The 16,500-nt window shown below is 37.3% G+C and overlaps 1 protein-coding gene across 30 annotated transcripts in view; it reads left to right on the forward strand.

The window, feature by feature from the left end:
• KCNMA1 (potassium calcium-activated channel subfamily M alpha 1) overlaps positions 1–16,500 on the forward strand; it is a 519,886-nt gene that overhangs the window by 412,682 nt on the left and 90,704 nt on the right. For 28 of the 30 annotated variants that reach the window (XM_076338440.1, XM_076338419.1, XM_076338420.1 and 25 more), the window contains one exon: positions 1,134–1,210. In XM_076338440.1, coding sequence (XP_076194555.1) covers positions 1,134–1,210 — 77 coding nt within the window. Of the gene's footprint in view, positions 1–1,133; positions 1,211–10,731; positions 10,906–16,500 lie in introns of all 30 variants that reach the window. The other 2 variants (XM_076338441.1, XM_076338442.1) reach the window with 1 other exon arrangement.

Consider the following 16,500-nt stretch of genomic DNA (forward strand, 5'->3'; position numbering starts at 1 on the left):
GTTCTTACTGCCAGTTTGTGTTGAGAAGTATGCAATGAGAGAGGGTTGGGAAGATAGGCACGGAGCAGACAAATTCTGAATGTGGATAAGTACAGGGAAATTTCAGCAGGTTAAAAAGTATGTTTAATTTGTTATGCCAGCAAGAATCCTGAGAAACTGTGACTGTCCAGCTAGAGGGCAGCTGTCTGATCCTCATGAAATGTGTCACAGCAGCCTTACGTGACATGTTGACTTGACAGGCATGATTAAACTCTCCTGTGGACAGTCTGATGCATATTTATTAAATTGGACTTCTGTTTTAATCTTATATAAAGTCAAATGTTTACCCTTTCTCACTTCCTTAGTTCTCCTTGTGTTTCACCTAGTGGTGAGCCATTTGATACAAAAGTAGAAGTTCATAACCAAAAGCACTAAATGGAAACCTAGATGGTTCACCTTGTTAATTGAGGGGGGTTTTTTTTTGAAATTTTGGCTTTTGTCTGTTCAAAACTAAAATGGTTCTGCTCTATTCTGGTATAAAAGACAAAAAAATAGTCTGAATCAAGATTATTTCAGTTCTTTCATTTATATGTTCCTTTAGGAACTTATTTTGATAGGATTTTGCCTTTCTGGTTTTGGTTGGGTTTTTTTGATAAATAGCATGTCTGATGTTATTGTCACATTGATCTCATTTCAATCTCTCATTGCATCCAAAATGAAGTCCTACTTGAGACCAGGCTGATAAATTGGCCCAGGGTGATAGACAGTCTTAAAAAAAAAATAAATAAATCTGGTATATCCGATAAGAACAGAGAATTCATTATATACATATTTTTGTGACAAAATTCATTGGATGCTCTTTTTTCTAAGATGAAAGGCCAATGAACTGATATACTGTGTCATAATTATCATCCTCCCAATTACTCTTCAAATAAAAGTATATTGAAAGAAACACTAATTTGGAGTCTTATGTTTGAAATTAATGGTCTTGCAGCAAATACTTCCTACTTTAAATGCCTAAACCTTTTCAAAGATTAAAGGAAATTAGTGCTGGCATGTTTCATTAATTTGGCACTGCAACAAGAGGAAATGTGGGCCTAATTTCATTTGTATGGATTAAGAAATGTGTCAGTTTTCCCATTCTGTCTCTCTAGGGCATTTTTTTACTGCAAGGCCTGTCATGATGACATCACGGATCCCAAAAGGATAAAAAAATGTGGCTGCAAACGGCGTAAGTAATATTTCTATTACTCCCTTCCTCTCCTTTTCATGAACTGTTCAGCCTTGAAGAATATCTGTACATGCGTTTACGTGTTTTACACAGTGGCACAGAAAAGCTAAGAAATAAATGCACGGCAACATAGTAAGTGCCATTTGCATTTCTGAAGTCCATATATTTTTATTACATTTCGCACCACTCACACCTGTTTCTTCATTAAAAAGTCCATTAGGGTCTAGAGCTAACAAAACCTGAAGAATTAAATCAAGCTAGATCTAATTGTGGAGGTTTCCGAGTTAAGAATGAGCTAACAGTGAAGTTCTGCTCTCATTCATACCATGCAGAAATCCAGTAATTTCAATAGATTTCTGTAAAGTAAAAAACTTCTGTCTATCTTGCTGAACATGATTCTGTAAAAGAAGAAACTAGGGAATAATATTCCATCATATAACTATTGAAATAAATTATTATTGAAATAAACGATCAGTTTTACTGGAGGAAGGGACTGTCTGGAAGAAATTAAATATTAGTGCCTCTTACATATATCCTTTTAGAAGATTCCATAGCTGTAATGATAATATTTGGTTTAGTTAAGTTCTTAGGTCTGCTCTTTAAATTGTTTGGAAAATTTTGCATGAGGAAATAATTGAGTTTTGGAATTGAGATCAGACTTTGTATCTGTATTTTTATAAATATATAGAAATTAGCATTTTATCTATATATACTTTGAAAGGACTTTTTGCAGGAACTATCACAACCACATTTTGGCCAAGGATGTGTTTGACCCATGCATATTTGTAATACCGATAGCAAAAGGATTTAGGGATCCATTTCTCAATGGATTTCTGAATATTTATGTGCATTCCATGGTATTCTGCCATGAAAAAGATCATTCAGTTCAAAAGTACTGATTAGGTAAATTGAAAGATCTCAGAAGAGCTTGATCATGTCTATTTTACCATTACTTTTAAAAGGGAAAAAACCTCTCCTATTTAGAGATGCAGTCAGTTATCACTGCACTGTCTTAGAGGATAGAAGAAAGCCTAAACTGCACCTTCTCCTTCTTTAAGGGGTGCCTGAAATTGATGAATTCTTGAAGGTGATTTTAAAAAGAAAAAATATGTCACTGGAGTTTTTAAAGAAACTCCTCTCCCCGCAAAAGACAGGAGTGTGGAACAAAGTAGTATAATTGAGAGAAAGCAGCTGAAACACTGACAGAAAATGGTATTTATCCTCCCAGTAGCCACAAGGAGAGCAAAGCACATGGAAAGCATGCCTGATGTGGAAGGAATGTATGCGTTGCCTAACATATTGGAAAAAAATTGTTCAAGAACAGTTTATCCACGTGAGAACGTGCCCTTTGAACTGCTGCCAAAGCCAATGAGCCTGCTGAGTAAGTTCTGGTAAAGCCAGTTACAGATGCCTCGGGGTGCCTGTAACTCTCAAACCCAATCTTTTTTCCAAATTACGCAACAGTTAAAGAGAAATATGTTACCTGTTTAATTTTATCTGATTCTGTCAAAAAAGTCCTGTCTATTTTGTATTTTCTTCTCTACTCTTCCTTCACATAGTGTATGCTTTTCACACGTGCTGATTATAAAAAAAAATAAATTCCCGAAGAGCTGTCACTTTAATGCGAGATCTACGCTTTTCATTGAAATCTGTTGGAAGCTAGGAATCAGGAATTCACAGTAGAAAGGGCAAGAGCCCTTTATTACACGTTAATGAAAATCAGTGTAGCCTCCTCAGTACTAGGAAACCAGGGAGAAAACAGAGTATCCTGTGATCCAGCCAACACAATGGATATGTGACCAGCAGTAGGGCCGTGGAGAGGCGAGAGTGACAACTTCTGCGTGTGGCACTAGGAAATGCTCCATGGTCACACGTATCAGTCCACTAAATGAAAGGGTGTTGGACAGATGAAGAAACAAAATGATGGGGTTAGCGAGGCTGGAGGAGGCGGCTGTCGGAGCTGCTGCAGTGAGCACTGAACACTGAGGAGGGAATCCTCTGAGTCAGGTGAAAAAGAAAAAAAAAAAAAAAAAAAGGTCAGTGAGAGTAAAATCTTAAATTTCCCTTTCATTGTCTCCCCTCTCCCTCTCCCCCCCATTTGCCCTCTCCCCCCTCCTTTCCGACATACACACGCGTATGGTCACAGGTACCACGATAGCTGGCAGCTCTCAGTGCGGCTGAGAACAGCTTCCGCTTAGGAGCATGCTCACAACTATTAGGAATAATACAGTTGCTTTGCTTTTAAAGTTCTGTCGGTCAGCAAAAAATTTAAATGAAAAGTTTCAACAGTAATTAGTGATTTTTGGTCTCTCAAATTTTGATGACAATCTTGAGATCCCTTTTATGGGACCTGATTCTTTTTAAAGGTAAGTCTTTAGTGCAGTTTATTATTCACATAAAATGTCTTAGCTTTAGCTTTCAAATCACTAATCACTTTTGAAAATCCTAACTATGTTATCCATCTGTAAGCTACACAAATCATTGGTCTTAAAAATGCAGTCTAACCAAAACAAAGCATAAATTAAGAAAACTCTTTCCCTATTGAATTAGGAAACTGTCAACTGATCCGTCAACAGCTAATATGTCGATTTGATTTTCAAAGACACTGCAAATAGTCACACACGAGTATATGTAGTCCTATATGATAAATATATATTTTAATTAGCGAGTAACATAGCAATTAGAGGCAGCTGAATGCGGAAAATATGTAAGATGAAATGAAAGGTTGTATGTAAAAATATTGACACATTCAGGTGAATTAAATGTGAAAGAATATCTTTACGTGGAAAACTTAATTATGGTGGCATTAATTAATGCAGCTTCCCGTGACACTTGAAAACCACATTCTTTAAATAATGCATCTGAGGTTGCACATCAGTTTAGATACTGTCTGAACATTAGCTCGTGGTATTGTTGGGGTCTAAACGTGAGTCTGACCTACATAGCCATTTGTCCAAACCTGTTAGGCCTAATATTAATAATCAGGGCAGATCAGTACGTTTCCACAAGGCCAGGGATAATTAAAGTAACCTCGCTTTCCTTTTGCAGTTTCTTTGCCATCCCTTTCTCCTTGCCCATCCCACGCCCTGAATAACATATGAATGCTGATGTCACACTGTCCAGAGAAATGCTTGTGTGGAAATTTTATTCACAGATTGTTAATATTTTTTTTAATGTTTTCAATCTCTTTCCTATTCCATTTAACTGTAGTTTTTGCAGCAAGGGGCCAAATACATGTATATATTTATATAAAATGCAGCCACGTTGGGATGGTATCTCTAAACTGGATGACCTGCTCCTCCTGTTTCTTTCATTTTGTGCAACAGCTATGCTCTAATTCTCTATATATTTTTTCCAGTGACAGTGCTTGCTGTGAATGGTGGGGGCTGAACCCCAGAGGGGACATATCATGTGTACATTGATGTGTTTGAAGGAATTTCTTGTAATCTATGACAATTGACAAACTTTTGATTTATTTTTCCTCTTGCTGCCTTGGAACACGGCCCCTACTATATTTTAACTGCACACTGATAGTGATCTATTGTGAGTAAAAATGGGTTCCCTGTAGCCCAGAGTGCGGTCCAACCTGTCTTTCTCTAGCAGAGAGTATTTTTGTTCAGTATTTTGGTTCTTTTCTTTATTTATGTTGCATGTAGCAGTGACGTCATACCCACAAGTTTCTCATCGTTTACACCCACGGAGATTAGGGTGACGTTGAAGAAAATACAGCAGTTTTCCCCTCTTCCACCTTTTTGCCCCTTTTTTTTCCACAACCTTATTTTTTATCCCGATTTGAAAATGAGATCTTGGCAATGGCATTTCCTTGAAACGATTCTAGAGACAGCTCATGAATTTTTAGGGATATCGGTTAGGCTGGGGTAATTACCACTATAGCACTGTTTGCCTGGTTAAGTGCAATTCATTGTCAGACCTGTGTTCAATTTTTTCGTGCTTTGTCTTTTCCATTGCATAGCTGTCAAAAAGAGCAACACAGCAGTCTGTTGTTGTCCTGATCTAACTCCTTTCTCCCCATCGGCAAAAAAACCAAGGAGATGGGGGTAAAGCCAGACAATGAATTAACTGTGTGGCTAACTTCTAATGTATAAACTACAGATATCTTCGACAGGAAACAAGCTACAGTGATTATTTTCCCCAGCTTGCTTGTTTCGAAATTAATTACATGAGTAGAGCCACACTGACTTTTCAGGACCTAAGCTGTAAAGTTTTACTTTATTATTATATATAGAATATGAACTTTATAGACCACTTCATGTCAATCTAAGTCATACCACTTTAAAGTGTACAGAATTTGTGAAGGCTCTCGTCAGCCACTTTCAGTGTGTACAGTTGTGATAATTTAAATAAACACAGCATTTGGGACATGGAAATAATTTGCTACTTAGAAAGACAAGTGCTGCAAAGAAACGTCCTGGTGATAGGGCAGTGTTGGGATTATACGGGCTTGTTCTTTCAAACAGCAAAAGGGATCAAATATTTCATAGCTGCAGTGAGGCATTACTGTGCCAGATTGAGACTGCTAACCATACCGTATAACTGCAGCTATTCTAAATAAGTGGGGCTATGAGACTTTTTCAACATTTCACCAGATATTCCGAATTTATTGTGTGATAACACTTCAGGTCTTAATCAGGACTGAGATATTTTTTCCCCTCTCAGCTGTACGCACCATAGGATCTTGCAAAGAATCAAGGAAAAGTTGACACTCCTGGAGTTGCAAGATAAAGTGCTAGCCATCTTGGAATTGTGATGGCCTTCATTATGATTACCATTATTTACTATTTATCTTATTGTGGTACCTGCAAACTACACTAAAGGATTTGAGATCCTGTTGTGGTAGAAAGCATTCAAACAGAGAACAGAAGTTTCTCCAGAGATCTATTTTCAGCCAATAGAGTGACAAGGCAGAAAGATGGGGCAGCACAGAAAAGCAGATTGTGAACAGGTCAGCACGATAAGAATCAATACTTAATAATAAACCAGAAAGAAACTAATTCCTATGGATAAAATGATGAATCCTATTGACTTTGAGGCAAAATACTGGAAGTAATTTGGATTTATTTGAAGCGATGTATTTATTGTAAATATGTTGCTATGTTGAGGCCTTTCTGGACCAGAGAAATTAGTTTAAATAGTAATAAATAAACAAATAAAAGAGCTCTTTATGCTAAGAGAGTATTAAAAAAGAAAAAGTCATGTGACTTTGACTTGGTTTTTTCCATTTCCCCAATAGCTTCAGTTTGTTCAGAAATGCAGTTAGCTTTGAGAGCACACTGGCTGAGAGTCTTCTTTAAGGTAATGAAGGAAAGGTCATGATCAGATTTGCAAATTAAAATGAATTGGTCTATAAATGTGCCATTACTTCAAAACCTGTGAGTCATTCTTATAGCTACTAAAATAGGGCAAAACGTCCACTCAGGTCACCTGCTGTTTCTACAGTTTTGACAAAGAACAGCACCGTATGAATTATAGCAAACCACTAACCAATTGCCTTTGATTGCAAAAATTGCAAGATAGTGAACAAGCTGACTTGGTGGTCTTGAAGTTGTTCTGTAAAAAATAAATAACGGAGAGATAGCTTTGTCTGTTGTGTTAAGAGAAAATAAACTCTCACAAACAGTTTAAGATACGCTGCTGTATTTTTCAGGAAACTGAAATTGTGCTGGGGGAAGTCCTTTCAATAGCTCAGTCTCATGACGCTAACCAGCATTGCTAAAAGGCGATCAAATCAGTCTGGTCGTCCTTTAATGCTGCTGTTATTTTCCTCATAGTGCGGATCATGAGAACTTGATGAATTGAAATGACACTGTATGCATTTCAATTCTTAAGTGTAGTGGGACCTTTTTTTACCATTTGCTGGTCAAGAAACCTCCAGTTCATCATCTTCTTAACCAGCTGTTACCTCATAGAGATCCACTAGATGTCCTCGTAGATCTACTTTTTGTTACCGTTGAGGTCACAAGGAAAACTGCTCTAGTGATGGGTGGAATGCCAGGATTGGGTAGACTGTATGGTTTAAAAAAAAAAAAAAAAAAAGAAAAGAAAATCAGCAAAGATGAAGGGAGACGTTGTTCTGCTTGCTTTTAAAAAAAGGAGCTGTTCCTTGACATCTTAGGTAGAGAATAATCTGCAGTTTCCTTTGCTTATTTTTGCAGCTGGAATTATTTCCCATTACTGTTTGTGAACTCTAAGTAACACCTCAGATCCAGACAATCTAGAAATTTTGACTGGACTTTTTGAGTTTTTGAGATCAGAAAGCAAGGTACTGCTAGAAGCTTAGACATCTAAGGCACATTCCTTCCTTATTAGAATGGAAGGCTATTGCCTTCTGAGAAAAATTGCAACAAAAAAAGTTTTTAAAAGTATTGATTTACTTTATAAACAATTGACAGAAATTTTGCTTTCCTTTTGCTCTTAACAAATCAGAAAATGACTAGTTCATATATGCCTTGTTTTGTCAGTAAATTATTTAAGTAGTCTGATTTCCGTGTCCATGATAACTTCCCCTGATATTTTTACTAATTCATTTTACAAATGCTGTGGGATTGTCATCATACTAAGTAGAAGGATCTGCTCTTCCTTTTTGTCCATTCAATTGAAAATAGGGAAGTAATTTTCTTCATGTCCCAAGTTACATTTTCACTAGTTGCAAATAACAATTCTATCCAACATCCATAACAGTTCTATCCAACATCCATAACATTTCTATGAATAGAAATGAGTTGATTCTTACGCAGGTGCTACAGGTGTCAAATGAATTTAACACCCACCCAGAGGCTGTTCTTAAGGTCCCCCTGTCTCTCTGATGATTCCCATTTTTTGTTAATGTTTATGGAAGTTTTCTAGGAAATGGTATTTGTGTGGCTGAACCATTTAAAATCATTTCTGTCTTTGTCTTTGATCTTGTCACTAGTCATCCCTACTAATAATCCATGTTTTGTTTGATTTAAAAGAAAATAAGTATTGTATTTGGTATGAATGTAACAATGACTGTATAAAAGGAATGAAGAGTAACAGCATGTTTTCTTTCCAAAATGTATTGCTCTGATATGCAGTTGCTTATATACTGGTTGAAACCCTTATAGCAAGTCCTTTCTGCTACTTATATTTCCAGGTCCAAGCCTGTTTCCTGCATGTTAATGATGTGAAATATTAAAATGATGCATGATCTCCAGAACAACTGATAATAATAGTTAAAAACAGTCCCTGAAAGGGCATTGCTTTTGAGAAGCGCCATGGAGTCCTTCCCCTGTTGAACAGAAGGGCTTAAATTTCCCACCTCATTGGTTTAAGTCTGATGAAAATGGTACAAAAAATTTTTCCTTCCCAACCCTCTTTGCCCTAAAGGATGATTTCTTTTAATTTTCATAAATGTGTCCTGTCCTATTATTGACTGTTGACAAGATATGGCTACAAGTAAACGAAAACCAGGGACTGTTACTAACCAATGACATAGCAGTTGAGAATTTCTGAGCAGTGTGTTTTGCTACAGCATTTGATTAGAAAAAGTCCTTCAAAACAGCTATAATTAAAACAAAATGGGCCTGCCTTTTACCTCACCTACTGTTAGTGTGTCTCACAAATGCCCTTTATTTTTCTTTCATCTCCTTAAAGTGAAAACAATAAAATAGGCATAATGGAAAGACTTCCACATTCTTGGTAACATATTTCACTTTTCTTTTTCTGCCCAACTTTTCAATTTCAAAGAAAGTGTTGGGAAGAGTTAGACAGAGGGAAACCATGGGAAAACAAACGCTGTTTTGAATTTTCTGTGTAGTTTGAATGTGTATGCATCAAAAGCTGCAGTGGAAACCTTCTTACTAAAAGCCAAGCTCTGAGGAATGATGTACCATGCAATGAACAAGCCTGATGCTGCATGATGACTTTCTGAACAGCTGTAAGATAACTCTACTAGGATGCTAAAAGAACATGGCACTAGTCATGTGAGCAAAGTTTTAGAGGAATGGAGTCGCTGCTGAAGAGATCACTCATTCATCTCCCTCAATGCCTGTTTTCCACAATCATAATGTTACCCTTGCTTGACAAGTATACTGTATGGCAAGTCATCAAGGCCTTAGAACAGGACTTGACCCATTTGAGCGATTTCAATCCCTCTTCCCTGGTGACTGTGGCATTAAGAAACTGGGAAAAAAATAAGAGAAATCATCTAAAATTTAATGTCATTACCATAATGCAAAAAAGACATCCTAAACTGAAGGTACAGGCCAGAGAAACATTACCTTTTTTCTGCATTTGCTTTTAAGGTTTTGTTTTTGCCTGTCAGTGTTCTGTTTTGTTTTTAGTATAATTGAGTCAGTTCAATCTAAACCATTACCAAAAGCGTTGGTTCAGTGCAACATGTGAAACAATCTAAGTGGCCTTTGCATTTCTTCAGGCTTAAACGTGCCCGTGAGGCAGGTAACATACAAAGTTGCACGACGGTAATTACACATGCAGTTATAAACCAGGATGCTGTATATTTCTAGACATACATAACAAGGACATTCCCATGCCTGAAGGATATAAATGTTCTGTTCTAACCTGGCACTCCTTTTGGGATTAGCCCCTAATTCTACATTCGGTTGTTTGGTTCTCGATCCGCCTTGAATCTAGAGCAGAAAACGTGCCGACGATTGGTTCAGCATGTTTCGGTGGACCAATGCTCTGTGTGCTTTTGGTGATGCCTTATTTGTGAACTGATTTTAATGTCAAGCATATTTACCATTATTAGTTGTGTCTCTTATATGGGCAAATTTTGGTATTCTGTCAAGAGTTAATTTGAATTCCTGGAGATATAATGTAAATGAAGTAAATTTTTCAGAAAATTTTATGAACATCTTGTAACTCTTTAGTAATGTGTCATTTATTGCAATAAAGGAGTTCCCTGGCACAGTTTAATACAGAGAAATTATTAGCATATGTTTAAGAATAAATATATTTATATATATGTATATATATGTATGTATGTGTATAACGTATATGTGTGTGTGAGTGTGTGTATGTAAGAATATATGTGTATGTGTGTTTTTGTGTGTGTATACATACATATATATAGAGATATATAAAAGTCTTTGATTTTTACAGGAAGCGGGATAGGCCAAAAATGTCTAATGGATTAGCAACTTCAGATTTTTCTTTTCATTTTAGCCCAGTAGTATTAATTGTGCCAAGGGAAAAATATATTCTTAGGATTCTCTGCTTTTACTATGTTCTTTTTTGATCCAAACACTTGACTGTAAACAGTAATTCTTCCCCATGTCTGCGGTCACCCTATAAGACTGAACAGAAATAAAGAGCAATTTATCTTTTGCCCTACTTTTAATGTACAGCCAAAGTGTTATCAATAATCTCATTGCATTTTTTTTTTCCTGGGTCAAGACTGTTATCGTAAACTAAGGCCTGTATTAAATCCCTTAAATTACCTTCCAGCTGCCTTGTTATATATATAACCTTGCCATTAACCTGCTGCTCTTCCTCTCCTCCCATCCAACACATGGTTATAGCCAAGATGTCCATCTACAAGAGAATGAAACTGGCATGTTGTTTTGATTGCGGACGCTCTGAGCGTGACTGCTCTTGCATGTCAGGCAGTGTACATAGTAACATGGACACCCTTGAGAGAGCCTTCCCACTTTCTTCTGTCTCTGTTAATGATTGCTCCACCAGTTTACGTGCCTGTAAGTTTTAACACCAACACATGCTGTTCCATGTCTGTGGTGTCTGTGGTATCATCCCCGTCTTGTGTCGTACATTGTAGTTCTGTGAGTTTTACTGGGCTGATGCTTTTTAAAAAAGTCAAACCCAAATTTTAATACAGCTCTGTATTTATATTTCTGTTTTAATTTATTTTTAATATGAAAAATGTAATTCATTATTTTGCTTTGTGTGCTCTTTATGAAGCATGCTCTCGCAATAGCATGCAGGACCTTAGTAGTGCAGTTTGGTGACATCTTTTTTATTTAATTCATACAATATAAATTGTCATTAATTAAACAATAAGTGCTTCAGTGGAGGAACAGGCCTGTGTCTAAATATGCGACTGGTGCTAAGTGGACAGCTTTAATAGTGCTGGCACTGGAGCAGCATACAGTAGGCAGGGAATAAATATATAGGGTACAACTTAGTAGCTGAACTGTAGTAGCTGGAATTCTATTCTATACTGCTGCCATTATCTCTGGTTTTGTTTGTAACCCTTCATTCTCAATAAGGCAGGACTTTCCATGTGATGCTTAGTAAGAACTCTTAGTAAAAATGGTTGTACTTTTTGTAGTGCCTTTTTAGAAGGGCTAGCCTGATGCAAACTTCCTGATGCAAACTTTTTGAAATTAACTGTAGGATCTGTCCCATAGGACAGTACTATTCTGGAATATGCCCCAAAAGCTCTTCTGAAAGATCAGAGTTGAGAGGGAGAAGACTGACAAGTTAGAACAATTCTGCGTAGCCATTAATTCTTTGGGCAAGCGGCAGGGATTCTAAATCTTCCTTTATCAGTGTGATGTCAACAATTGAGGAAAATCGTTAAATAAAATGGTGATTTTTTTTTCATTTTCTTATCCTCTTTAGACATTCATAACAGGCAAAACTATGTCTTGGGACAGGAACTGTTTTCCTTTCCCTACCCAAATGGCAAAGAAAAACTGTAAAATTATTCAGATACGTCTATAAGGAGTATTAGGAATTTTGATCAGGAAGCATGTCCACTTTTACATGACAAGTCATCACGGATAAAAATGCTTTCCACTACTAAGAGTACAATGTAGTTAGTAGATTATGCATCTGGCTGCCTTTTTATACCATATGTGTATTGCAGTATATAGTCCAAGTGGTCAATGACTTTGCTCTAACTATTTTGACATTTGAACTATTTTTCCAGACACAAATGTGGAGTATATAACAATACTATGATTTTTGTTAGCATTTTCTGTCTGAAGACTGTGTCAATTAAACTGACTCTAATAGGATTTCTTAGAGATTTTACCAGAAATCTTCTCTCTGTATATGTGTATAAGCACTCTCAATGCCCTTTTTATCTACTTGGTCGCAACTCGTGCACCACCTCAGGGGAGATGCTTCCCAGTTTTAAGTCCTATTCTAAGTTACAGGAGGTTTTATCCTTTAAAGAGGCCTTTATCATAATAAAACATAGCAAAACTTATTTTATTAAGAAAAGTGAACAAGAAATCTTCCTGGATTGAGAGTTACTGCAGGCAGTGTTACTTACACAGCCTAACAGCCTCAGTAACACAGTGCCTAGTATAGTTTGCATTAATACGGACTAGTGCAGAGAGTATGCGGTTGGGTCCCGGCACCGGTGTTAACAGCAACCAGACCAGGCTAAATGAATATGTCCTCTACAAATGGGTAAAATTTCTGCCATTAGCACTGTTTGGCAAGGAGAGAAAAACCGTAATTTGTAGGTTTACCATAGCTTTCAAGTTCACTTAAGACTCTACAGAGGCAGATAAAGTAAACATTTTTGATTGTGTTGCCTGCTGAGCCAAAAACCTCCACAATAATGGTATTATTGCCACCAAAACCAATCCTGTTGGGAAACACGTGAGATCTATGTCATATTTTGAAGGATAAGTGATATTGACAGCTTGAGGATTTTTAGCATCCTATCTTTCAAGGGCCTTTTCCCCCCTTCATCACTCCATCAAATCAAAAGAGATCTCACTCTTCCCCTTGTGAGACCAGTCACCTTTGACTGCTAATAATAAGTACGAAAATCAATACCAATTCATGCTCTTTGCAAAGCAGCATAAGCTTTCTTTTCAAATTAAAATATATATATACACACATGCAACGTTTCACTGGCAAGGCTTCAATAGAAATCAGTGTGTTTTCTTTGCAGTACACAGGGGTCGTATGATGCCCATCTTGACAGAGCTAGTTAACTCAAAGAATGGCGGTGAGAGTCAGCTTTTCATTAAATATGAGCAGATGTGAAATGCAGAGTGTTTGACAATTAGAAATGGCAGCAGCAGGGCCCCAGAATCAAAGTGAGGTCAGATTGGTGGATCAGATTACCTCTCTTACATTCTTTAGTTGTTCTGAAAATCATTTTGAATTAGTGTCAGTGGAGCCATGATGGGTTTTGCCCTTTGCCTTTTATGCTAGGACTGTATTGTTTCCCCAGACACTCATTAAAGGTCATTATACTATTACAGGGCTTGCTTTGGTCGTGGTGCCCCAGTTGGGTTGGTTTGCTTCCACAATTGCTTAATGCATTTCTTTCTTTCTTTCCTTTTTTTTTCTTTTTTTTTTTTTTGGGGGGGTGGGGTGTGGTTTTTTTCCCAAGGTAAATAAAATCACAGACTGTTGTATGAAACTTCTTGAAACAATGAGTAGCTTTTGTAAGAATTAATGTTGTTTGTAAGAATCTGCTGTCAAGTAGAAGATATCAATTTACATATTCAATGATGTACACAGGATTTAGTGTACTAATTGTATAATATTTAGAGAAAGTGACACTTGCAGTGTATTTTCCACTGTGAATCAGTTTCTCTATTATTATACTGTTGCCTGTACTTCCAGCAAATGAAGATCATAATTTGATTAAATATAATTACATTAAAATAGCTTTTGAGTTTATAGGCAGCTGTCTGGAAAAAAAAAATGGATATGATCTTTCTAAATGTAAGGAAATAGAATTTTGCATTTTTTCAGGTTTAGCTGCTTTTGGTAGATTGCTACATGAACAGCAGACAAATGGTCCAAGCATTTTTTGTACTGGAGACTCAAGTGAATTAGAGTGAAGAGAGGCACGTAGCCACTGATAAACCTGGGCTGGTTTATACAATGAAATTATGTTACTAATAAGTGTGATGTTTCTGCTTAGGTCTGTGCCAAATCTTGGGGACTGCCATTCAAATGATCAGTTGACACAGACAGAATCTTAACCTGAACCATTTAATTTCTGTGTCTCTGTATCACCATATGGCTGCTGCTTCTCAGGAACTTCAAAAGTTCATGTTCCAAAAGGAAACCTTTTCTAAACTTGTCATTGTGCCCACTGCCATGGGAATCTAGACTTCCAAGGACATTCTTGATACTAGACCCAGGCTTATCTAATTCAGCTTGTGAGAAAACATGCTTTGGCATGCTCTGATAGTTCTGAGAAGCTTTATGTGAAGACTTTGACTTTGGTGAATATCAGGGATCTCCGGAGACTAAAGACAAGACTAATTATCACTATATTTTGCATTCAGGGTTCAGCCCAAACTCCTCGCCATCCTATTTGGAAAGAAAGACCGCGCTAAGACAAGCTGGGGAAAGCTTAACTTTTGATAGCCAAAGCATGTACCTACCCGTGTGCCAAGCCCAGTTTAGAACCATATATTCTGTCTGGTCTTCTAGTGCCATCACGTGGTTTATGCTGAACAGACAAGTTATCATCTGCTGAGTCTTTCTCGAAGGACCTAAAATTGCATTCTGCAAGATTAGATGAACATTTTGGGTAGCTTGAATAAGGATGGCTGTTGAACCAAGGTTGGTACACTGTGCTGAAGCTGTCTGGCAATGTGGTTTAGCAAGTTAGGTCAAGGAATACTCTAGCTGCGTCATTGACCTGTGCTACGTAGGGCGGTGTAGACCCTGCCTGTGTGTCTTTACAACTTAAAAACCCAAACTCTGTAACGAGAGTTGAAATGACGTGTCACTTACTGATTTAGCCAGAAAGAAGAATGCATAACACACACACATTGGTCAGTGTCTCTAAAACTCATCAGCTGTATAACTATGCTTGGGCTTTTCTAAATGACTTGACAGTTAAGTCCTGGATTCCTAAATTTCTGGCTGAAAAGACAGTGCAGTCTTTATTTCTCCTAGAATGCACGAACCGTATCCTCTGCTTTCTACAGAACAAAACTAACCTACTACTTCTCTAGTCCTGCTGAAGTAGCCAAGACAACAAGTACTTGCTTTTATGCATGAGCTAAGGTGCAAGACGGACGTATGTGTGCCCTGTCAAAGGACAACTTTCAGTGCTAGAATTCGCTTTTCACCCTTTAGCAGCAACAGTTTCCCTTTTACAGGATACATATACCACCTTGTGGTGGCTAGAGACTTTGAGATTCTTAAACCAGCTATAAATATGATCCCATTTACGTTATAGTACTCTGAAGAGGAAAAGGTAGGGTACTGCCACTGCTCTCTCCCACTACACACCTTTTCTGAGCTGTGAGAATTCTATTGTGGCCCCAGGAGGGATGGAGACTCATTTGCTCTGAAATTCTTATTTTTACCTATGCTGCATAAACACCTTTATCTTTAATATAACCCACTGATCCCTGTGTGGTCACACTGTCTCGTCTTCGTCCCGCACAAAACACCAATAGCACACCTTTAATGTTTTGAGGAAGAAGAAATTGAAGGCGTGAATAAGCGATCGGGCCTGCTTGGAAAGGAAAGACAGATGTTGCCCCTCAGGGATGGCATCATAACATCATAAGCAAGTGATTATAATCAGATTGTTACGTTTTTACAGCTCACTCCTATGGAATGACCCCACCTCTGTATACTGGAGAATTATATAGCTTTATCTTATGTAGCCTGTTTTTTTTTTTTTAATGAGATTAATGAAAATGGGACGTTAGAATGAGACATAGTGCCAAATAAATTCCTGTTAATTCAAAGCCACAGAGAATATAAATCATAAGCCTGTGTACCATGCTGTGGGTAATAGATTGATTTATGTAAACCTAGTTCCAAATATTGTTCTTTCTTTTAGGGTGACAGATTTTTGCTTCAGTTACATCAGTTCCCATGTATTCAGGGTTGTATTCCTGAGAATTGACATGGTTATGACGTTTCCTCTAAGTACCTCTACAAGACTGCATGTGTCCCCTTTCAAAATACTGAAAAATAATGTAAAAATGGACACTTGTGGGTATTTTAGAGTGTTAAGTTTTGCAGAGAAAATATTATTTTAGATAACTCAGTTAAGATACAAGTCCAATACAGCCAGAAAAAAACCAGACATAGACATCTTAATGTAGTCTGTGTTGCTACTGGGTAATGAAGAAAACCAACTTACCTTCCTTAGCCACCTTCTCAGAACGAAGTACTGTCAAGAAAGCTGCTGTTACCAAAACTGGCCAAAGGCGTTCTGAAGCATATAAAACCAGACAATGGAACAATTGAAAAAGAGTATACCGCTGTGGGAGGTTCCTGGGCTGTTCTATAGAGGTTCTTATGGTGTAGCTACTGACATGAAGTCAATGCTTGTGCGTGCTAGAGATTTGCTGTATTTGCAGCCAGCTCAATAGCCT

This window comes from Aptenodytes patagonicus, chromosome 5 (genome assembly GCF_965638725.1).
Source record: "Aptenodytes patagonicus chromosome 5, bAptPat1.pri.cur, whole genome shotgun sequence".
Classification (NCBI taxonomy): Eukaryota; Metazoa; Chordata; class Aves; order Sphenisciformes; family Spheniscidae; genus Aptenodytes; species Aptenodytes patagonicus.